This window comes from Schistocerca gregaria, chromosome X (genome assembly GCF_023897955.1).
Source record: "Schistocerca gregaria isolate iqSchGreg1 chromosome X, iqSchGreg1.2, whole genome shotgun sequence".
Classification (NCBI taxonomy): Eukaryota; Metazoa; Arthropoda; class Insecta; order Orthoptera; family Acrididae; genus Schistocerca; species Schistocerca gregaria.
The window spans coordinates 787,076,309-787,101,267 of NC_064931.1; the positions used below are offsets into that span (position 1 = coordinate 787,076,309).

Here is a 24,959-nt window from a genome sequence, read left to right on the forward strand (position 1 = left end):
AAAGATCCTAAGATCTGTCTGAAAATGTTAACACTATCTGTTTAAACAGTTGTAGCATAATATCTACATCTACGTAAGTACTCCGCAAGCCACCATATAGTGTGTCTGGCAGAGGGTAACTTTCCTGTTCCACTCGCAGATAGATCGAGCACTAAAATAACTGTCTGTGTGCCTCCTTACAAGCCCAGATTTTTCTTACTGTATCTTAACAATCATTATGCGAAATGTATGTTGGTGACAGTAGAATCATTCTGCTTCAAATGTCGGTCCTCTAAATTTTTCCGATAGAGTTTTTCAAAAAGAATGTCATCTTCGCCCCAGGGACTCCCATTCAGGGACTCCCATTTTAGTTCATTGGGCATCTCCATAACACTTGCTTGTTGATCGAACCTACTGGTAACAAGTCTAGCAGCATGCCTCTGAATTGCTTTGATGTCTTCTTTCAATCTAACCCCTGGGGTCCCAAACATACGAGCAGCACTCAAGAATGGGCCACGCTAGTGTTTTACATGCAATCTCCTTTATAGATGAGCTACACTTTCCTAAAATTCTCCCAATAAACTGGAGTCAACCGTTCGCCCTCCCTACTGCTGTTCTGACATGCTTGTTGAATTTCTTATTGCCTTGTAACATTATGCCTGGATATTTAATCAGCTTGACTGTGTGAAGCATCACACTACTAATGCTGTATTTGAACATTACAAGATTGTTTTTCCTTATCTGAATTAACTTTAATTTTTCTACGTTTAGAGCAAACTGCCATTCTTAGCACAAACTTGAAATTTTGTCTAAGTCTCTTTGTATCCTCCTACAGTCATTCAATGACAAAACCATCCAATGCCCCATAGAATAATCAGAAAACAGCCACAGGTTGCTGCTCAATAAGAGTGGTCCTATCACTCTTCCATGGGGCCAGACAACACCTGTGTCTCTGATGAATATTTGCCATGAAGGACAGTGTACTGGAGTCTATTAATTAAGAAGTATTTGAGCCACTTGCGTATCTGGAAATGTAATCCATATGCTCAGACTTTCTACGTTATCCATTCTACTTTTATACTCCGCAAGCAACTCAACGGTGTGTGGTGGAGGGCACTTTATGTGCCACTGTCATTACCTCCCTTGACTGTTCCAGTCGCGTATGGTTCGCGGGAAGAACGACTGCCAGAAATCTCTCTAATTTTACATTCGTGATCTCCTCTGGAGGTATAAGTAGGGGGAAGCAATATATTAGATACCTCATCCAGAAACTCACCCTCTCTAAACCAGGACAGCAAGCTACACCGCGATGCAGAGTGCCTCTCTTGCAGAATCTGCCACTTGAGTTTGCTAAACATCTCCGTAACACTATCACGCTTACCAAATAACCCTGTGACGAAATGAGCTGCTCTTCTTTGGATCTTCTCTATCTCCTCTGTCAACCCGACCTTCAATAACACTTTCTAGAAATTGAGCAGTATGGAATGTGCCTGTTGCCCTTCATCTGTGGTTTGCGAGTTTGTGAGAAAAAGGGCAAGCTGTGTTTTTCATGAGCAATGTTTTCTAAATCCATACTGATATATGAGTTTAGGGATACTTTCTATATTTTAACTTGAAATATGTCAAGAATTTTGCAGCAAACCGATTGTGAAAATATTGGTCTCTAATTTTACTGCTCATTCTTTTACCCTTCTTGTATATAGGCGTCGTGCACCTTTTTCCAATCACTCGTACTTTGCCCTGGGCTGAGAGATTTGTGATAAATGCAAACTAAATAATGGGGCCAGTGCTGTAGAATGCTCTGATACACAAGTAATTTTTCATCAAAAATTGCATAATTCAGATAATTTCTTGAGTAATTGGGAAACCATAATTGCATTTTTCTCACATGTACTGAACATCCTTGAACTCCATTTCATCTTGATTTGGTCCCATGAAAGCTTGGTGTGTAGAATTGGTGCACTTATAATTTATTCTTCATCTGAGTTCACCTACAAACATTTGTTCTGTGGTGTCAAATCGTCTTCTTGCTGCATAATTGTTTGTGGCCTCTGTGTCGTGAATAACCATTAACTTATAATTAGTTTCGTATTGCCTGCTTGAACCAGTTGTGATCTGCGAACTCCTAGATTTAAATTTCTGAACAGACTTGGAGCTGTGAATGACATCCATTCTCAATCACCATAATTTACGTTTCTTACAGCATTAAGCAAACTGAATAACAGTATGTTATCCTCTCAGCTCCTTAGTGCTGAATCGGCAAAAACTGGATCACCTTGGGGAAACGGTGCGCTTCATCATTCATTGCCAACCTTGAAACTCAACAATGTTGTCGAGCAGTAGCTGCTGTAGTGCTGTAGTTGAACCTCATGTTTCCTTTATTATGGTCTGTTTCGGGTGCGCTTAGTCTTCATTCCCACTCGTTTCATTTACTCATTTTATGGAGGAGTGTGGATGTTTGAGAGTGTAGCAGTAATTCCCATCCAATCATTTGGTTTCGATTTTTTTCTGTTTTACATCTGTATTGTTAATAGCATGGGGGGGAGGGGCATTATACTCACAACTGCAAATTTATTTGGAGGAAATTTGGGGAACAGTTCTAAGTGTTCACTTCACAGCCAGGTGAAACCTCTATAAAATTTAGGTGAGAACTAGATAACTGCAAGATGTGTGTGCTCAAATGATCTTCATATCAGGTCTGATGAGTCTCTCTCTCTCTCTCTCTCTCTCTCTCTCTCTCTCTCTCTCTCTCTGTGTGTGTGTGTGTGTGTGTGTGTGTGTGTGTGTGTGTGTGTGTGTGTGACTAAAATCCCAAAGCTTTGGGGCTCAGCATCCAGTTAGTTCTTGGATTTTGTTCTCCCATTTAACGATTTTTCATGTCTACCAACTTTACTTGTTGGGCCTACAGGAAAGCACTGAATTGGAGAAGGAAGCTTGTTTGGGAAAATGAAGACAGCTGTTTGTTTAGAAATAACGACAGTGTTTTAGATTTAGTAAGAATATTGGAATCCCTCAAACAATTAGATAAAACTTTTGACATGTAATTAATTATGTATTGTGTAAATTTTATTTCATTCACATCCATAAATATTGCTGAATATTTTGATTGGATGTTACACAGGCTTAGCAGCCGGGAGAAGGCCCATGAAAGTGTACAGGAAGGAGCAGTTGAAACAATCCTGGTGGCAACAGATAAATTATTTGCATCATCTGGAGATGCTGGAGAGATGGTGAGACAGGCTAGAATATTGGGGCAAGCAACTGCTCACCTTATACAAGCAATAAAGGTAAGACAGTAAATTTAAATTGCTTTGTGGCTAGTATAATATTTTTCATTATTCTCAGGACAAATGACCAGGGAACTGATAATATTGACAAAGTAGATGAGAGTGTTTACTAAACAATCTTTGTAGTCTCTGCTCAGAAAGTGAAAAAATCCTTACCTTTAAGATAGATAGATGATTGTTGAATATTACTTTCCTCAGTTTTGAGTATGCAATATTTTTATTACTCCGTCTGTTCTAGGGAGAGGCGGAAAAGCAGCCAGATTCAGAACTACAAAGACGATTGTTGGCTGCAGCAAAAACATTAGCTGATGCAACTGCACGGATGGTTGAAGCTGCCAGACTGTGTGCATCCAGTCCCCAAGATGCTGGTGCTCAGGATGAATTACGCAGAGCTGCAGAAGAATTGCGTACTGCTACAGCGGCTGCTGCCACACCTGCATTGCGTCGAAAAATTGTATCTCGCCTAGAGGTTAGTGGCAGTTACAGTTACAAAATATTATAAATTTGTTAATGATTAGTCCACGGTGGGGGAAAAATGACAGTGGCTGAGAGAGGACAGACTACCACTCACATTTAAATAGGTGTAACCAAATGGTAGAAAGCAAATAAACTGAGTGCAAAATGCTGAGTGCAGTGAAGGAAAAGGTGCAATAAACAATAAACAAGGAGAAGGCATGAACATCTGAAACTTACAAAAAGTTTTTCAACAGGAGTAGGAAAGAGAGATGTTTAAGAAGTAGGGGCAGAGGATTGGAAAGGAAGCAGAGGGTCATGGAGGATAGCTTCAAGTGCATGCCTCTGTACTCCTTAACAGAGAAAGCTGTAAATAGTATTTTAATGAACATTTTTGTTTAATTTGGGTTGTCTTTGCCTGACAGCATTTGAAAAAGAAATGACATATTCAGTTGTGAAGAGTTAAATATATAACATAAACTGCAATTATTATGACAATGAGAACTTTTATATGGACTTGAAATAATGTTTTTGACTTCCTGTGCTCCGACTAACATTAATTTGAAAGACTATTTTTCATTCCTCTCATTTTCTTTATGTATGTCAGCATTTCATGTTAGTAATGGCCTGCCTACTTCATTAACACCTCTTCTAAATATCACATACCACAGAACAAGTATCTTTGCAGATATTGATGAGAATTTCAATGACATTGAGGACTGCATACTTTTACACAAGACTGGGCTTGAGAGCAGTTGCAGTAATATTATGCTGCTCGTGTGAAATATATCATAGTACTGACTATTTTTGTTAAAGTATTCACACAGAGGGAATGAGTAGCAAGTGTAGGTAGTTATGTTCCCTGAGAACATTATAGCTTCCATTATTTTTCAGATTTGGAATTTTATTAGTTTAAAGATCAAATTTGTGCTAGAGATTCTAAAATATGCACTCCACAAACTACTACTGTTTGAAGTACTTCAGCTAAAGATGACAGAAACACTTGATGACTTACATGCAGTCACCAGAATTTTTTCTGCTGCTCCATTTCATGTGTTTTCTCCTGACTGCTAAGCTTATGTAACAACCAAAATATATTACAACAAAAATTTATGAATCAACAAAAATTTCAGAAAATTTAACTAACTGTAGGTGAAAGGCTAGTATAATATTTGAACAGATTTCAGGTTTGTAACTTAATCTAGAAGAACACTGGTCATTGTATCAAATCATGCACAGTTTAAACAATATGTGATTTTTTACAAATCAGAATATGTTATACTACTGGTGCTTACAAGCTGTGCCAATCTCCTAGCTATCTTTAACTGTTGCTGCAAGGTAGATAAACAGGTACTTTTAAACGTCACAGAAATTCTACTATTTTCATATGTTAAAGACTAACCTTTCTTCAGTCTTATTTACTGTCATGTATTTGTAAATATTAGCAAAGAACATTGTCAAGCTTATTATAATTTATGTCTTGATAGCGGCAGCACAGCATTTGTTGTTTAGAGTATATAAATGACTGTCAGTTATTTCTGTCTAACAGTGTCATCATCCCATATGTTTTGAGTCTCTGATATTCTTTCTTTTGCATTTAACATATAGAATATGTTCCTGTGTTAACAGGCAGCAGCAAAGCAAGCAGCAAGTACTGCAACACAGTGTATAGCTGCTGCTCAGGGAGCATCCTACCACAACACTAGTAAACCTGCTCAAGAGGAACTTATGATGGATTGCAAGGCTATGGCTGACCATATCCCAGCTCTTGTTGAGGGTGTCAAGGGAACCCTGTCAAATCCTGATAATCCAACTGCTCAACTTAACCTCATTGATGCATCAGAACAGTTTCTTCAAGTAAGCTATTTAAATTACTATATAGAACAAATTTTGTTAGGACAGCATCATAAGAAGAAGGAAGAGGAAAAACATGGTTTGTGCAGAAATGTAAAAATCACGGGGAGGAAAATGTACATATTGTTTGTGGAGTATTGGCATCAAAAAGATCACATTATCTAGCAATTATCAAATAAGGAGGAGATACATGCAAAAGTTATAAATTAAAATCGCAAGCAATGAGTTCTTGGTGGTTGAACATTATTCCCAAAGAAACAAAATAATAAAAACTCCACGTAAAATTACTGCCAACTGTTTTGTAGCACCATTTCACTTCATGCACAAAATATTACTTGTGTAAATTTTATTTAATTTGTATTTTTAGTTGAAATCCAGCAATTTGGACCTAACAATGTACAATTATGGTTCTCATTTATGTTCTTAGTTCTCCAGAGTCTCTCTTTAATTTGTGTGTCTGTTCAATGGTAACTTTATCTGTTTAGTGTGAAATTGTGTGATATGTGTAACATTAACTTAGTAGCAAGATAATAAAGTTGCCTTAAGAGTATCTTATAAATTGGTGTCATATAAGTTTCTTTAGAACTGGACACACACAAACTAGGATTAAAATAACTTACAACACAGATGTTATGTTTTTACAGCCAGGTGCACGTGCAGTGCAGAGTGCAAGAACAGTATTACCAACAGTAACAGACCAAGCAAGTGCAAGGCAGTTATCAACAGCATCTAATCAGCTTGGTGCAGCACTGGCTGATCTCCGCTCTGCTGTAGGTCGTGCACGTGAAGCTTGTGGAGTTCTTGAACTGGAATCAGCTGCAGAGGTCATTCGTAACCTTAAAATGGAACTTCAGGCTTTCCAGAGAGCAACTGAACTTCGCCCTTTACCAGGAGAAACGGTGAGCTTCCCATGTGAATTACAGTATACAAAAGTGCATAAGCATTTATGTACAATCTGCGGCTGTAGTATCAAGAATTGATTAAAGTGTACTGATAACACATCCAGAACCACTTTAAAAATAGTTGAAAATATTATATTTTTAAAGCTTGCTTGTAAATAGCTCATTACCCTCCTCCTAAGTGATCTTCTCATCTTTTTTATCTCCCCTTTCCAGTACCGCAAGATTAGTCAAAAGGTGGAGATTAAGTATCTACTTATTTAATGTAAATGCTGAAGTGATTGTTGTCCCATAGTCTTATATAGCGATACTTTCCGTTTGTGATCCCTTAGCTGTTGTTATAGGTTACCAGTGAATCTGCACATGACTTATGTGTTACAGTTGTGTATTGTAGTTTACAGTAATGTCGTTTTTACAATACATGATACTGAGATACACCATTTATTCATAGGCTGAATCTGCGAGCCTTCAGCTGGGTGCAACATCAAAAAGTGTTGCAGCAAATATGTCCCAGCTTGTCACTGCAGCTGTGCAAGGCAATGAAAATTATACTGGTATAGCAGCCCGAAACACATCCAATTCTCTGAGAGACCTTACTGTGGCTGTGCGAGGTGTTGCTGCAACTACCTCAAACAAAGAAACCAAAGCAAAGTATGTCTTCATCATATACATTTTTATATAATTTGTGTCAAAACAAGAATGTATTGTAATCAGTGTGAATAGCATAATCCCAAGTCAGATTCTACAGTTTACGACAACCCAGTTTAGCCATTTTTGTTTGGGTTGTTGTAGTGCCACATCTTTCTGTTTTAGTGCTGGATTCTGTTTTTTGTAAAGGACAGAGGTAATTCCTTTTCTAAGTTAAATGTCTAATTTGGAATATCAGTGGGACATTGTGACTTGAGTTATGTCTCCCAGTGATCTGAATTCTGTCTTGCCTCGATTCCTCTTAGTGATTAACTTTGTATGCCATCCAAACTAGTAACTGGAAATTTATCTTCGGGTTTTCTGTATTGTAGAAAAAGTGAGGTCTTATATGTGCCATCACTATTATGTTCTTGAGGATATAAAGGGAATGACTAGCTCTTTTTTTATTATTTGCATATTTTTCCTATTGAGGGTTGTTAGGGGTAAACATTTCATGAAATATCATTGGATCTTGGTGTGGCAAGAACTCAGAGAAACATTCATTCACTGAACTCATTTCTTCTTTTCTATCACAATCACAACAATGTCACCTGTATGTCATTAAAAACACACATTTTTATCTGTCAAAAGGAAATACTGAGAAGAAGATAGGTTGATATTGCTAATGAAAATAAGTATTTGAGGCATGTGACATTACATCATTTGGTATTGTAACAGCTAACTAAATAACCTTAGTTTAAGAAATGTAAATATTAGCGTAGCTTCAAGCACAAACATAAAATTAATTGAAGCATATATTGTAGTTCATTACTTGAAATTCCTAATTATGTAATGTTGTCATCACTTTATGCTTTATCTTGTAGTTGCCACAACTTCAGAGTAACTACTCATCTAACAGTTTATTCAAATGAAGGTTATGTTTGAGAATCAGGTGATACAGTTTTCAGAATTTTAACATCACTTTTATTTTCAGGATAATTGATAATGCCGAGGAAGTAATGGATCACTCACTTGAACTAATTGAACAGGCAAGATATGTGCTGAAGAATTTAGATCAACCGGATAATACACAGAAGCTCAGTAGAGTTGTCAAAGAAGTTTCTCAGGTAGTACACTGTGTGTATAATTTGTAATGACAAATTTAAAGTTTATTGTGAAATGTTTACTTATTGGGGAACAGTTTGATTTGTAGTATAATATTCCCTGTTTTGGTAATTTATATAGAACTGGTGATTGGTGAAACTATCTTATCTGTAAGTTTTAAAGTATAATTAAAAGCAGCTTTTTAATATCATCTTTAACTGCATAGTCCAGCAGTAACTTTTTTCTGTTTGATAAATCAGCAGCTAAGTTAATGCCCATTTTAAATAATGTTTCGAGGTTCTTCTGAATGTATAGATAGTTTAATCAACAGAAAATTTACTAACAGTATTGCAAGAACAGAATACTAAAAATTTGCCACAGACTCTTACTAATTTTGCTCATGTGGTTAATGTGCTGTACTCTCAAAAATACCAAGATTTAAACTTCTGTCCAGTCATACAGATTCCAATTTTCCACAGGTTCCCTGAATTGGTTTTTTCACAAGCTGGAATTACTTCCCTTCAAAAGGGCACATGCTATTTTCTTCCCCATTACAGGGTTGTGTACCATCTTCAGTCACCCCCATTGTCAACAAACATTAAGCTCTAAAGTCATTCCTTTACTTTTGAGCATTGTGGTACTTGTTCTTCCACAGGCACCATTTGACGTAACCACTTCAGGTATCATTCGACTACCTTGCAATTCAGTCTGTCTGTGACAACTTGCTAGAGGTGCTGAGTTTTAGAGAAAGTTACATAATAATGAAATTCAAGAAAATCTTTTGATTATAACCTTTTCCCCAATGTAAACATACAATTTCTTAATTGTTGCAGTCTTTGAGTAAATGTGTTGGATGTCTTCCTGGGCAAAAGGATGTTGACGAAGCCATCCATTCCATAACAGATGCATCTATGATTCTGGAGAAAGGAGAGTTTCCTGTAACAAATAAATCTTATGGGTAAGAATAAATAAATACTGCATATGTGTGCAGCTACTAGAATTATTTCTTTTTGCTTCTCCTATTTGTTGTTTCTCAAACATGTTAAATATTACATTGTAAAAGGTATCAAAATATGCTGTACTCTCAACCTGCCCTGGTTTCACACAAGTAGCACTAAGTATCTGCAGCAGGACAACTTGTTTGGTGTAACAGTAATACTTATATATAGGCAAACCTTCCTCATAAATCGGTCTATTAGTGAAAACCATATCCAGTTCCCTACAGTCGTTACTGAGATTATTCTTCAAAGACAGACAGAAAAGTGTGGTGGGGCACCTTGATTTATAATGCATATAAATGCAGGTCTCATTGATAAGTAGGTACAGGTTTTTCTTCTGTTCTTTTACGTGAAGGAATACAACAAACAACCAGCTACTTTTTGTGTATCTGTGTTTATGTCAAGATTTGTTTTGGGCTTTCATTCATCTTCAGTTGGTGTAATACATTTAAATCTTTGTCAGATAACATTTTAATGGACTACAGTTTTAACACTGCAACTGCCCTGTACACAATAACACGTCATTTAGGTACCACTTTTCCATAAATTATTCATTTACAATTTATTAATAGTACAGTGCACATACTTCTGTTTTGTAACTATTAGGTTTTTTTTACACTTTTACTTGCATAGCAAAAACTCTTTCAGGTTCACTGAAGCACTGATACAGTACAGCATTCATCACATGACCAACGAATACCCCTTTTTATATCTCATCTAAGTTCAAGTTACAGTTTTCTTACACATTCCAAAACTACTACTGGAATCAGTTATGTTTATAGACTTAATGTTATAGACATTAAAACTTGATACACATTTTTTGTGTGATCAAAAAATGTAAATATATATTGTAATGGTCATACAAGGTTATTATAAACATAGGTCTTTTTTAGTCACGTAAAATGACTGTGTTAGTAAGATGACTATTAGCAATTAACATGGATGGTTATCAACCTAGGGGAATAGTGACTGACTAGCATTGAAATAACAACAACTAAACTGCCCGTTAACTTGGATGAATTAATGTTTCTTCCATTCTCTCGAATTTTGTAAAAATCATACAGTATTGGTTAAATATATTTTATGTACATAGTCTCTTGCAGATACACAAGATCTTTTTGCATAGATGTTGGTGAGCTGGCTGGTTTTATTAGAGAATCACAAATTCTGTATATAATTTTTCCTATTGCATTGCATGACGAAATAAATGTCTGAAGTTAATATTATTAAAGTATATTCAATTGAAGTTATTATACTAGAAAATAAACTTTGATTGTGAAGTGAGTGAATATTGTGAAGTGAGTGAATTACTGTGTTTCTTTGTATATTTCATCTTGGTATGCACATCACTTGATTGAATTACTTCTTTGATACACAGGCAACTGCAACAAGAACTAAATTCGGCAGCAGCAAATCTGAATGATGCTTCAGCAGAGGTGGTTCAGTCAGTTCATAGTCCAGCACAGCTTGCTGCTTCATCTCGGCAATTTGGGTCAGCGTTTGGTGACTTGATTGGTGTGAGCATGGAAATGGCTGGCCAAACAAAGGTAAGAAAGAAACTAATTTGAAAAGAAATATATTCAGTGAATTTTTAAAACAGCAGAGGACTGTGGTGGGCATAGTGGATAGTGTAACAGAATTAGCCTCTTTCCTCATATTTCATGTTTCTTGACATTATTTTACATAACATACACATTTTAATCTTGAAAATTACATTGTGATATGAAGATGGTATTGTCAACATTTCACTGCCCATAACAAAGATAATATTCCATCGTATTAGACTTGAAAAATGTGTGGGGAGGGGGGAATAAGATGTATGACTGTCAGAGTGCTGTTTTAAAAATAGATAAAATAGACTAAGAAAGTGCAATGTTTATGAAACGGTACTTATCCTGTGAAAATATGTGGTTTCAATTAGTATTGCCAAACTGTGGGGGGTAAGAATAATACCAACATTTGGCAATTAGTCAATCCTTATGGCTCTTTTGGAATCTCAGAAAATGGGTGTCATTGGCTTAGTGGGTGGTACCTCCAGCATTGTCAGTCTTTAATGACAAACATATGTATTGTAAAGTTGAACCATTCCTTATATGGACTGAGCTATTACTTCATTTGTAGTGATACTGCCACTGATAGCAAACCAACCACTAATTTAGAAACAGAAACAAATGTCCATTTGCTTTTTATACCACCAATTTGTAAAATGAGACTTACTTTGTATTGAATCAACAGTGCCACCATCAGACAAATAGAAACACATAACAATAATAGTCATACTGTTAGTGTCGTAAAAATGAAAACTTATAGCCTGGTAGAGATTTAAATGCTAAAACATAATTAAGGAGAATTGTTTGGCCTGAATTGCAGAGAATGTCATTAGGTTCAAGCACTTGAGAAAATTGCAAATGAAAAGATTATGTATTGATGCTCATTTGTACAGTAAAATTTTGTGAAGTGATTACCTGTAAATTTGAGAAAATGCTTTGACAAATTTAGAGTGAATCACAATTTTTGGAATTGTTAGAAATATTTCATTGAACTATGCTCTAGTTAGGTTTGAGGTGAAAAATATATTGTATTTACTTTTTAGGATAAGGAAGTACAAGGTCAGATGGTGGTGTCGCTGAAAAATGTGTCCATGTCATCTTCAAAACTCCTTGTCACAGCAAAAACAGTAGCAGCTGATCCAACTGCACCTAATGCTAAAAATCAATTGACTGCAGCTGCGAGGTATGTGCAAAAAACAATTAATCTGCCTGGCAACTATTTTATTTATGGTTAGTCTTCTGGTTTATTTTAAAATAACTTTGCTATGAAACATGGTATCCTTTCTGTCTGTACCTGTAAAACATTGAAGACATTACTTTGCAATATTTAATTGATGAAGTAGGAAAGTTCTTGTAGAATGAAAATACTTTTTGATTAAAAGAGACCACACACCGAAAAGCAGAAGCATTGAGTTACCGATAGCCACACACGAATTAAGAAAACTTGCTAGCTTTCACAGTTATCCTTTGACAAGATAGAGTGAGACACTTGGTCTCCTTTAATCTAAAAGTATTAACAACATTTAATTGAAATTGGTTGTGGGTTTATCAGTTAAATAACGGTGTCTCACCATCCAGCACAATCATTCAAATTGTTACCTGCTATTTGTAACCATTGCACCATCTGGAGGGAGTCATATTTTAAGTGTAAAGCAGAGGAATGACATATATGATGCTGGGGTGCTTTGAGGATAGTGCATAGACCGTTTCTACATGCATATTTGTGCAAGAGTGATCTCTGATGAACTGCTTGAACTTAAGTGTAAATAGCAATCCATGGAAGGTCAATTCCTTGAAGGTAACAAGTGTACACTTGAAGTCAAATTATGCTCTTCTTAAGAGACTACATTACAGTGAACTCCAATGTGGAATTTTTGTTGTGTGGGATTAGTTAAGTTATCTTACTGCCAGATAGCCACACACATTAAACAAGCTACCAGTTCAGTAATGTGGACATAGAATCACTGTTCAGCTGCTAGTGTGAAAGGAAAACTCACATTAACATGACATGAAGGATATATACCTTCACTGTACAACTATCTGGAATTATTTATTGACCTTAACCTGCTACTGATATTACTTATTAGGCACAGGTTGTCAGGAGCTGAGTCTGATTTCATGAAGAGGCTCACCTGCAACCAGCAGTGCAGTGAAGTTACAAAAACAAGGACATGATGTTTGATAATAAGTTTTTTCCCATCAAAACGCCTTTCAGCTTTAAAAATTTGTGTGATCATGTAAAGTTCAACAGCTTCATGATTGGCAGCAGTAGTATGCATTTTATATCACATGGAGTTGCATGATATGTGGTGTCAGTGTATATAGTATACAACTCTACATGATATGCTTTGCTGGTTCTTTCATTGCTCCTGCAACCCAAGAGTGTGAATGGATTAACCTTTTTGCTATATTTTTACACATCTTGGTTCCCTTACTTCATGTCATTCATACATTGACAAATCCAGAGCTAGTTTTGGTCCATGAAAATGGCAAAATTGAATGATGTGCCTATAAAGTAGATACCAACGTACTGTGAAGGTGAAATGATGATGAAAAATGGGTGTAGAGAAAAAAATGAAAAGATATTCTCTCTCTCTCTCTCTCTCTCTCTCTCTCTCTCTCTCTCTCTCTCTCTCTCTCTGTGTGTGTGTGTGTGTGTGTGTGTGTGTGTGTGTGTGTGTGTGTGTGTGTGTGTGCTGCTTGTTCTAGATATTAGCTATGAGGTGGATAATAGTGTGTGTATTTTTCTGCTACTGTATGTTATCTATCATAAAATTTCAGTAGTTGCCATTAAAGTTGTTAACATTCTTCAAAAAAAGTAAAACATTTGTAACAATCTGGCTGCCAGATATGTGCATGTCTGCAGCAGATGCAATCCAGGTCATTATTTCCTGCATCAAGAGTTTTTGAAAGTGTTGCTTTATTAACCATCTTATCACACACAGAGCAACACTGGTATCGTTATTGCACATTGCTTGTTAGCGTCAAGTAATTTTGTGTACCTAACACAGTAACTAAATAAATATATTACTTAATTTTAACAGAACTGTGCAAGTTAAATCTGTTTACTTGTTTACAGAGGAGTGACTGACAGCATTAATTACCTAATCGATGTCTGTACATCAGCTGCACCAGGGCAGAAGGAGTGTGATAATGCAATTCGAAACATACAGTCGATGCGTCCTCTTTTGGATAACCCAAGTGAACCAGTTAATGATTCTACTTACTTTGAGTGCTTGGATACTGTGATGGAGAAGTCAAAGAGTCTAGGTATATTTATGATTATTTAAGTTTCCATTATTTATGCAGTTAACATTATTATGTGGTACAGTTGTATTATGTTAACTAAAGGAAAACATGACCAAGTGCCGGTAACATGATACATGTTACATTGGTTGTAAAATTGTTGCGGGAAATTAGAGCATTGTGGTGCAGCAGTAAATACGACCAAATGGTTCAAATTTTTGTTCTCTGACAGGAAACAAAGGGTGTTATTAGGAAATAGATGTATGTTACGCTATAAGGCATCATCCAACGGGGAACATGTATGTGGTATCCCTCACGGTTCCATCTTAGGGCCCATACTTTTTCTTGTGTGCACCAATGACCTTTTGTTTGTAACATTACCCGGTGCCAAGTTTGTTTTGTATGCAGACGACACAAACATTAAAATAAATAGCAAATCAAGTATGATCTTAGAAAGATTGATTAATGAAATTTTGATGGAGATTAAGAAATGGTTCCTAGCCAATTTTTTGTCATAAAACTTTGTAAAAGCACACTGCATGCAGTTCAGAATATGCCTAAAATGTAATGACAGACAGATAGAAGAAATTCTTGGGGTTACAGCTTGGTAATAAATTCAGTTAGGAGGAGCATACCACAGAACTGCTGAAGTGTGAAGTGCCTAAACGAATCTCTACTTGGAATTCAAATGCTATCAGAAAACTTCGTACTATGCTTATTTTCATTCCATCTAACTGTATGGCATTATTTTTTGGGGTAACTCAACAAGCCAAGCTAAAGTTTTCTGGGTCCAAAAATATGTAATAAGAATTATGTGTGGTGTGAACTCGAGAAAAAACTGCAGAGGTAGTTTAGGGAACTAGGGATAGAAATGACTGATTCCCAATGTATTTGTTCCTTAATGAAATCCATCATTAAAAGTATACCTATTTTTCGCATCAACAGCCTAGTACATGGAATCAATACTAGAAACCAGAATAATCTTCACAAAGATTTAAAATCAGTTACTTTGATTGAGAAAGATGCCCATTATTCAGGTACCAACTCCTCCTGCGCCATTAATGACTTTCTTAGAAGAAACAACTGATGTGTAAATGTTACTGTTAATGTCAAATAATGTGATTATCAGTACAACCTGACTTCTGTATTAATTCACTGCAGTAATGCAGTCACTGTAAATAAGTGTTGTAAAATGGTATTTCTGTTTGATGATGCAAAGCTACAATAGCCTGAAAATTATATGACAACCTCATATTGAATGATGGGGCACTTTTTTCATGAAGATTTATTTATTATGTTCTGAATGAAAATTTTTTTAAAGATTTTTCTTTTTACATCTGTGAAGACCATTTCACTTAGCAAATTTGTTTTTCTTTGAAAGTATTTAAGTATTTATAGTGCGTTTTTGTTTTTATGGTGTGTTGGGTATTCCTGAGGGTCCCCTCACTATGAATCTGTTGGAACGAAAAGTACATCTAATCTGATCTAATTAATTTATCTTGAGTCCCAAAGTGGAAACTGTAGTTAGGACGAAATCCTGATATGGTCATCTTGTTTTATGCATTTGATTTTGTATATTTATAAATTCTTTCTAAGTCACATTATGGGGATATCAGGATAGTTTCTGCCATCAGGTTTTATCTATCTCATCTAGTGCCCTATCTCAAGCGATCTGACAATGTGAAGTTAATCCAGACATGCAAGTTTCGGGATTTGAATAAGTGTGATATATGATGTAGATAGTGGAACTGAATTTTATTGTGGCTTCATGGATGCCTTTTAGATTTGTCAGTTGAGAAAACTCTCTTGAAATCTTAAGATAAATGACTTGATTAGTCTCCTAAACCAAAACTGCATTACATCAATTTTAGTACATTTTTTGGTTATTTCCTGAAAGCTATGGCTAACACCTTTTTTTAATGAACTTTTAGTGTTCTTTTCGTTACCAATGGCCTTCTGTGATTAAAAATTTTTGAAGAGATAACTGAATCTTACTGGTGTAACTATACATTCCCTGTTGTATATATGTACATATTGTTTATGTTAAATGAGAACCTTTTTTCCATGAAGGGGATGGAATGACAGGAATAGCAAATCATGCAAAGGAGTCTCAACATGAGCAATTCGGTGAGTCAGTAAAGAGTGTGTCAAGCTCGATTTGTGGCCTGGTAGAAGCAGCAGCACAAGCAGCATATTTGGTAGGAGTCTCAGATCCATCAAGTGTGGCAGGGCGACCTGGTCTTGTGGATCAGGCACAATTTGCTCGAGCAGCACAAGCTATACAGTCAGCATGTGCTTCTCTCACCAACCCTGCTACCAACCAGCAGCAGGTAAGTCCATACTTTCACATTGCTCTGTGCAGTGTCTAGCGGCTTTGTATTTTGCAATATTAGTTCTCATGTTACTGGTCAGTTGGGATAGTAGAATGTTCACTGCTCTTTAAGGCTAGACAGGATAGATTCTGTCGATGAGAAAACACCACAGCTCTAGCAAATCGCATAACTTTATGTTGTTGATATGAGGTTTACTACACCGATTTTAGCAACTTATTCCCATTTCCCCTCAAGTAGTTGGCTTCACAAACATGGTTGACATTGTGAGGTCCAGCCACTTTAAAATGTTTCAGTCCCAGAAATCCATCTCTTTATGCCATTATTTAAAATGTTACTATCACATTTGTGTTTGATATGTCTTAAAGGGTAATATGGACTGAAAAGATCAAGCTTCAGCATTTATTTTTCATATTCATTTTAGTTCTTTGATAGTTATCCTTACAAGAAAAAACTGAGAGGCGAGTACTTGAGCAGTTTCACACATATTTTGTGCTTAAAATTATTCTAGCATTGTAATCAGGTCAATACCAGCTTGTTGCTTTCCTGCTAGTTCCGGCAGTAAGTTCTGTTATGATAACAATGAACGAGTCGTTGTCAACTTTGACTTGTAGCCAATGCTAAATAGAATACATAAATTACAGCAGTTTTGTCTGCAACGTCGATAAGCTGCTGGCTGCATGGTCTGGATCTGCAATGACTAAAATACTTAGAAGTCGTTGCTAAAAAATAATATATATTGTACTTAACTGGTTGTACAGGATTCTTCTTGGTTGCATACATATAATTATAAAAAGATAGCTATTGAGGCCTCATTTAGGCCATATGATACTAAGCGCCTTGTTAGAGGTTGCTTCCTATCAGATGAAGGCTACTACTTGACGTCTCGATCAAAAGTGGATGAGAGCTCGGTGGAAACTTGATACAAGCCATAGAGCGGCACTAATGGCACTGGTCATGACTCACGGGTCCAACAATACTAATATGGCCCATGGTCAATAACTGCAACCCTGCAAGTGTGGTATCGAAAGTTCATACCACAAATTCTCTCATCTCCTCCAAACAAATCTTGTAAACCTGTTGTGGATACTGCTTCATCATGAGATTCAACTACACGAAAGACAAAATTAAGACAAACAAAATAGAACTAAATTGTAATTACAGCAGCAGTATGTGTACCAACAATACTAGTGTTGATAAATTGTAACAAACTGTAGCTTACCTGAATATGAATTTTCTTCAGACTGTTCTTATTCAGATATTTCTTCCTCAGATCCAGAATCATTGAATTCCTCCTCTTGAGCTTCCAAAATTTCTTGCTCACTCAACAAACGTGACATGATTGTAGCAGCATTACAGAAAACTGCAAAACCTAATGTGTGCATCCACAAAACTCAATGAAAATGTGAGAACATAATGGCTTAGTCAGTAGCAACAGCAGCTCATACATTTGCTACTGCTTCTTTTGAAGTAATTTTAGAAATTGGCAACAGAAGACAGTGCCTGTCAAGGGGCAGGTCCATACATTGTTCTCATATGAAACCAGTCCAGTTTTTGAGTGACATTGGCTTGTGCACCGTGAAAATTGCAGCCCTAGATATACTCAGGCATGGTCCTTTGAACACAACATTGTGACCTATGAGCTATGCTTGGGCTTGGTTGCCAAAGTGTCTATGCAAGTAACAAAGTTACCATACCATCATCTTAGTACTACAACTAGATAAATTAATATAGCTGTTAGTTAATAAAATATATCTGAAAATTTGTCACAGTTTAAGGCTTCACTGTACACTTGTTTGAAATAATTCACATATGATATGCTAAATTAGTTCAAGAAGGTCAGTACTTTCTGGTTTGTTCTGCTTTTCTTTTCAAAATTGGTTTCTTTTTATGAAAAAAAAAGGAGATAGCTGCTTGTTGCATTGGTCCAGATGATGATTTATCTACTAGCGAGTTCCAAAATAAACCAACTTCTGTCACCAACACAATAATTTGGAAAAAAATACATAGCTACAGTATTACCCTCATGTTTATGTTTGTGAAATCAACATTTTTCCCACCATTTACAACATTTTTTATCACACCCATCAAATTTCTTATGTACTCAATGTTAACCCACACCCGATTTTGCGTTAACATATTTATAATTTTCCTGTGATTTATGCTTTATGAATAAATTGAATAAAAGAACTGATGTAATTGATGTAAAATGGTGCTGGCCATGAGGTAGTGTTTACAAACATTGAGTGGTTAAGTTTCTTGACAACAGATCTGAACCGGTAAATGGATAAAAGTCAGAACTATTTGTGCTGCTTGACATGGTGGCTGATGGAAGGTTTCTATTTCCCAGGCAGTTCTCAGTTCCAGTTACACAAGTGGTTTTTATGAGACAATAAACTATTATTGGATAATAAGCTCCACAATGACCTGTGTTTTGATGCCTAATACACGAAGTGCAAAAAACGCCTTTCTGCATCTGTAAACTTCGCATAACACTTTCTTTTGCAGGTGTCTCCTCATTGCTCTTTCAAGTGTACTGGAACATGAAGTTTCCTAGATGAAGCATTGGATTCTTTCTGCTGCCATCATATTTTGGAAACATTTCTTGCCTGCTGTTCTGGATTTTTATTTTATCTTAATGGGACCACCACCACCACCACCACCACCACCCCTCTTCCTTTGCGTCCTTTACTCCCGAGCTCGTAGATATCTTCACAAGCTGTGTCATGACGTTGTGGATTAAAACAGCCATTCATTCCTATTATTTCCATCAATGATCACAGAACTTTTGGTCCTTAGACCACCAGATTCAGTCATCTGCAGTAAAACAGGAAATGAAATGTAACTAATATATAAAATGCATGTTTGAACATCAGCTACTTTTTTATTTAAAACTCAAATTACAACTTGTTTCACTCACAAATCATCTTCACAGGTTAAGATTAAAACGGTTTAGGCCACAACATTACATCTAGCATTACTTAAATAATGGCCATGTCTCATATGTAGAGCATGCCATGAATTCCGGTATAAAATACAGGACTGTTCAATGCAAGCATATTAATGTCGTGCATAAACAGAGCTCTGTTTATGCATGTTGTTAGTATGTTTGCCTTTAAAAGTTCTGTATGTTATACCGGAATTCATGCTATTTTGTTATGGCATATTTTATTGTTTCAAAATGTAGTCTTTCAACTAGTTGTATTTCATTTCCCATGTTTTGCTGCAGATCAAAAGATGGTCATTGCTGACTGAAACCTGTAGTCTACAGACCAAAAGTTTTGTGGTCATTGATGGAAATAAAAGAAATTTATCCTACATAGTGTGTAGACACACTTTTGTTCTCCTTGTCTCATATCCTCACTCGATGAAAAACTAGAAGCTACAAAAATTTGATATACAGTCTGGAGTTTGTCTGCTGGACAAGCTATTATTAGTATGAGAGCATGAGTCTCTTTCTCTGTCTCTGTCTCTGTCACTCTCACTCTCACTCTGTCTCTGTCTCTGTCTCTGTCTCTCTCTCTCACTCTGTCTCTGTGTCTCTCTCTCTCTCAATCTGTCTCTGTGTCTCTCTCTCTCTCTCTCTCTCTCTCTCTCTCTCTCTCTCTCTCTCTCTCACTCACTCACTCACTCTCTCTTTTATTTAAAAATAAGTAAATAAAAATAAAAAAAACCTAATCACCAGTTTTGTAAAGGCCTCTTTGCTATTGCTGCGGAGGCCAAGTTGCCACTGTTGGTACGGTAGGCCGAATTGGTGAGTTTGTGAAATGGCCTATGGTGCACTACACCGGTAAGACAGTTTCTCACTGCCACTATTCCACAGCTATGCCTCAGGGTCAGGTAAAAGGATAGGAGAACGAAGGTTCTACAACACCCTAACAAATTAGTAACCAAGTCACACAAATGAGTTACAAGGTTTACTTATCTTTGTGACTAGTTGAATAATGAAATCTGCAATACTGCATGTAGCATAGCACAAAAAAGGCCTCAATGGGTTACTGCAATCAATCATAGATAAGCTTCACAATATGTAGCAAATGCAATATACCACAACTGTCTCTTCACTTCTAAGAGTTCAGTAAACAACATTTCCCATCCAAGTCAGGCCTGGACGATGATCTATAACCAAGTGCATGAGAGCTGCTCTTCTATCTTCTGAGTAGGCTTCTGTCCATTGTCGTCTGATCATTGGCGGATTGTGTTCGACCGGCAAATGGCCGAGGCGAAGTTGATATCTTCATTCTCAGCACCACCCGTAGCACTGGTGGAACTTGCGCAAGTGACGAATCTCTATGAGACTGGAACCAGCTCACATCTTTGCTCCATTGGTGCTTTTTCTCTGGCAGTGTCTTGTTCAGAAGACACAGCAGTTTTTACTGGAGCAAAATTTATTATTAATGTCTTTTATATGAAATGAAATTCGCTTTGTTACAAAGTTTTTGCATCTTATGTACATACTTGTGTTGCTATCGTTGCACATACTTAAGTATTCATTTTGTTATTTTAGGTTCTTTCTGCTGCAACTGTAATAGCAAAGCATACAAGTGCCTTGTGTAATGCATGTCGTTTGGCATCATCCAAAACAACAAATCCTGTAGCCAAACGTCACTTTGTGCAGTCTGCGAAGGATGTAGCTAATTCCACAGCAAATTTGGTAAAAGAAATCAAGGGTAAGAAAGAAACTTATGATGCTCTGTATATTGCAAGTTTCTAAGTACAGTGTACTTCTGATTGTCCGGTTTGTGAATTATTTGTACAGCTTGTATGCCCGTGTGTGTGTGTGTGTGTGTGTGTGTGTGTGTGTGTGTGTGTGTGTGTGTGTGTTTTGATATCTTCATTCTCAGCACCACCTGTAGCACTGGTGCGCAACCCACTGCATGAGAACAAAGTACTGTTTCCATTGTTATTGGCCAGCCTGTTCCACGTAAATCAAAAAGAAACTCAGTTTTCTAATGTTAATTGGTGCATTAGAGTCATCAAAGTAAGTTGAAAGAAATTTGTATAAGAGATTACTGAAAAATGAAAGAAACGTATTGACATTAAAGCAAAAATTAGTATTAATGGATAGATTAGAGAAGGTGGAAAGTGCTGCAAAACTAAGTCCTGGAATGCAAACTGTTTGGTACATTAAATGGAATAAGCAGAAAATACAAGATTTTATCAGGAAATGTGATTATAGTTCTGGATCATCTGCATGAAAAGCATGAAGATACCTACATTTGATCAATTAGATGCCGCTCTTTTGCAATGGTTTATCCAAAAATGAGCAAGTGTCATTATAGCACAATATGTGCTGAAAAAGTTAAATTTTTTTATGGAGCTCTAGGGTTGATCAGAGAATTTAATGCATCATCTGGATGGATAACAAGATTCAAACAACATCACAAGATTCACAGACTTACTGTGCAAAGAGAGCAGCATCGTTCAAATATTGCAGCAGCTGATTCCTTCTGGGAAAAGTTCAAGAAATTTGTGGAGGAAGAAAATTTCACATTAGACAAAATTTATAATGCAGGTGAAAGTGATCATTGTTGGAAAGTCTGCAAATCACAACCATTTCTTTTAAGAGCAAAGTTTGTGCTCCTGTGTCGTCTAAAGAATGCATTACAGTTTTGAGCACTGCTAATCCTTTTGGTAACCACAAATTGAAACTACTAGTGACTGGAAGAAACCTGTGCATTCAAGAGTATCACAGCTAAGGATCTTCTTGTGCATTATCGCAACCAGAAAGGAGCAGGGGTGGATTGTGAAATGTTCAAAAACTGGTTCCACACACGTTTTGTGCCGTAAGTTCAGCAATATCTAGAAGAAAAAGGTTTGCCCCCAGAAGGCTGTTCTATTGCTTGATAATGCTCCTTCACATCCCAATGAGAGCATAGTCATAGCTGATAATGGTCTCATCCTAAAGAACTTCTTACCTCCTAATGTGGCTGCCATTATACAACCAGTGGACCATAGCATAATTGTAAGAAAATTAAACACTTACAGCCATCCTTATGTCATTTACTGTATGGCTACCAGTTTCGGCACTTCAGTGCACCATCTTCAGTCCTTAGCTGATGCTGAAAGGGTTAACACCATCTGTATACACAATGCATCAGTGGCCAACATAACTGATTTACCCAGACTACCTGTAACTGTGATGTCTCTCCAACACGACAGTTGATGGTTGGAGAGAGAGCATCCCAGTTACAGATAGTGTGTGTAAACCAGTTATGTTGGCCACTGATGCATTGTGTATACAGATGGTGTTAACCCCTTCAGCATCAGCTAAGGCCTGAAGATCGTGCAGTGAAGTGCTGAAACTGGTAGCCATACAATAACTGACATCATAAGGATGGCTGTACGTGTTTCATTTGCTTACAATAGTGAATGGCTGTAGCCCCTCAGACCTTCAGTCACGAGGATGGACATGGAAAAAAAATAGCATAATTGTTTCGGTGAAATGACACTAGTGGGCTGGTCAACTGAGAATACTGGTTGGTGGTGTTCTCGAAGAAGTTGACAATTGTAGATACCTGACAAGAAGTCAAGCCACATACACTAGTTTGACCATGGAGAAAAATTCTTCGGGGTATAGAAGAAAGTGATTTTCAAGATTTCAGTGACGAAGAAATAACAACTACACAAATAATGAATCTGGCAATGGGATTAAATGGTTTTGAGGCTGTTGTTGAAAAAAAAAACTTGAACATGTAGCTGAAGATCAACACATGTGAACTGGCTTTCCAGTACATGAGTGACTTTGAAATTGTGACTACTGCTTCACAGCAATATAAAGAAGAGGACAGTGTATGCGAAAGTAGGGAGGAGTACAGCAAGCTTGTCAGTTATTGTATCTCATTGCAATGTGTTGATATGCCTCTAGATTATAGTGGGCCAGAAGGGTTTCAATACAATGATGTTATTGCTGCAAGAAAAATTCAAAATGCTGCATGAAAAAATGTCAACTCTGCCAAGAAGCAGATCAACATCATAGATTATTTTAAGAAATAAAGAGGCCTACGGTACGTGTGCACAGAACTGGAATAAACTTGTTTGAAAATATCTCAGTAATTCATGTTTTTCGATTATTCATTAATCTTCTCCCCCGTGTTACCCCGTATAATTAGGGGTATACTGTAGTTTAATTTTCAAAAAAATGTTATTGTGATTTATATTGTATTTGACTATTTTCAGTATTTGGCTCTGTTGATGAGCTCTTGATATATTGGATTTTTACTGCAGAGGGTCTCACTGACAAAAATCTTCCTATATTGTACTCAGCATGTAATTTGTAAGTTTTTACTAAAACTGAAATAACTTGACCATCTCTGCCACTTGCTCAAACAGTCCAAAGCCTGTTTTCTAAATTTGCCAGCAGATATAATTGCTGATAATCTGAAATGAATTGTAGGTTATCTCCTCAACAGCAATTAGCACAGGATTTCTGTATTCCACATAAGATCTCCTGGCAAATGTGAAATGCCCTTTTCTTGCAAGATGTTCCCTCAAAGGAATATATTACCTGTTCAGTTCTGGAGTTCCCAATAACTAAGGACATCGTAATTGTGTGTGTGTGTGTGTCTAACTGTAATTGGTGCTACCAACAATGTAAATATTTTGTTATGCCACGTCAGTTGCACTAAGAGTTAGCAATAGTTTTTCATTTCTGTTTGTTGTGTGTTTTGGAAATAGTTGTTTAGTTCTGCTCTATGGAATTCCCTTGTTTTGTCACCTCATGTGACTGTGAACCACCGGTGATAGTGAGAGGCTAACAATCCAACTGCCTTTATTGTGTGAAGCGTCATTTTCAAGCTGTGTACTGAACCTGTGATGTGCAATGCATCAGACATCAACATAAGTGCTTTACAGCCATTCTTCCCACAGTAGCAGTTACAAACCAGTCAGTAACATCTATCTTTTTGCAGTCTTTTGCATTTAGTTTGAACTGATTAGTAATGTTCATTTTCATTCACTTCTTCCTGGTTTTAGGTTCTCCTTTTCCTTCTTCCAAGCTTGACTTATGTTTATACCTTAGCGTGTCATATTTCCTTGCTTTCAGTGTTATATCAACCTTACAGGATGCTGAAACCATCTCTCTCTCTCTCTCTCTCTCTCTCTCTCTCTCTCTCTCTCTCTTTCTTTGGTTTTTTCCCTATTGTGTATATCACTTCAGTCTCCCATTTTCACAACTGATTAATAGTTTGCATGTCAGTAGTCTCTCTTTTGCACCCTTATGTAGCAATTGTTTCAGTTCTCATATTCTCTTTCATTGCTTTACAGTATATTTTCCTTTTTTTTCATTTTTAGGCTGTTTCAGTTATGCATTTGTTTCATTCAGCTGTGGTCTAAGCCAAGATAAGCATGATCAGGTTTCACCACCTTGTTTTTGGTGTGCTCTCTGATCTCAAGCCTAAAATGTGTGACATGTTGTGGGTGTCTGGTCTCTAACATAAGCAAAATATGTTCCTTCCATTCATCCTTGTTCTTTGTTGCTTTCTATATTAAAAATTTCATTCTACGTTGTGCTCTTGTGTAGAAGTTCTAACATGTTTCCAGTTGCCTATAGTCTTTCTGTATTAAAGTCTACCATTCTACATCATACAACAAGGTGGGAAATGCCATTACTTTACAAAATTCCATTTTTTAA

At 36.6% G+C, this 24,959-nt stretch overlaps 1 protein-coding gene across 6 annotated transcripts in view; it reads left to right on the plus strand.

Annotated features, from left to right (window-relative positions):
• The window catches only part of LOC126299537 (talin-1), a 267,085-nt gene that overhangs the window by 177,470 nt on the left and 64,656 nt on the right, over positions 1 to 24,959 (plus strand). For all 6 annotated transcript variants that reach the window (XM_049991526.1, XM_049991530.1, XM_049991527.1 and 3 more), the window contains exons 18-29: positions 3,101 to 3,266; positions 3,505 to 3,735; positions 5,349 to 5,576; positions 6,218 to 6,472; positions 6,924 to 7,123; positions 8,094 to 8,226; positions 9,037 to 9,161; positions 10,580 to 10,748; positions 11,795 to 11,934; positions 13,831 to 14,021; positions 16,068 to 16,327; positions 20,835 to 20,997. In XM_049991526.1, the coding sequence (XP_049847483.1) occupies positions 3,101 to 3,266; positions 3,505 to 3,735; positions 5,349 to 5,576; positions 6,218 to 6,472; positions 6,924 to 7,123; positions 8,094 to 8,226; positions 9,037 to 9,161; positions 10,580 to 10,748; positions 11,795 to 11,934; positions 13,831 to 14,021; positions 16,068 to 16,327; positions 20,835 to 20,997 (2,261 nt within the window). The remainder of the gene's footprint in view (positions 1 to 3,100; positions 3,267 to 3,504; positions 3,736 to 5,348; positions 5,577 to 6,217; positions 6,473 to 6,923; positions 7,124 to 8,093; positions 8,227 to 9,036; positions 9,162 to 10,579; positions 10,749 to 11,794; positions 11,935 to 13,830; positions 14,022 to 16,067; positions 16,328 to 20,834; positions 20,998 to 24,959) is intronic.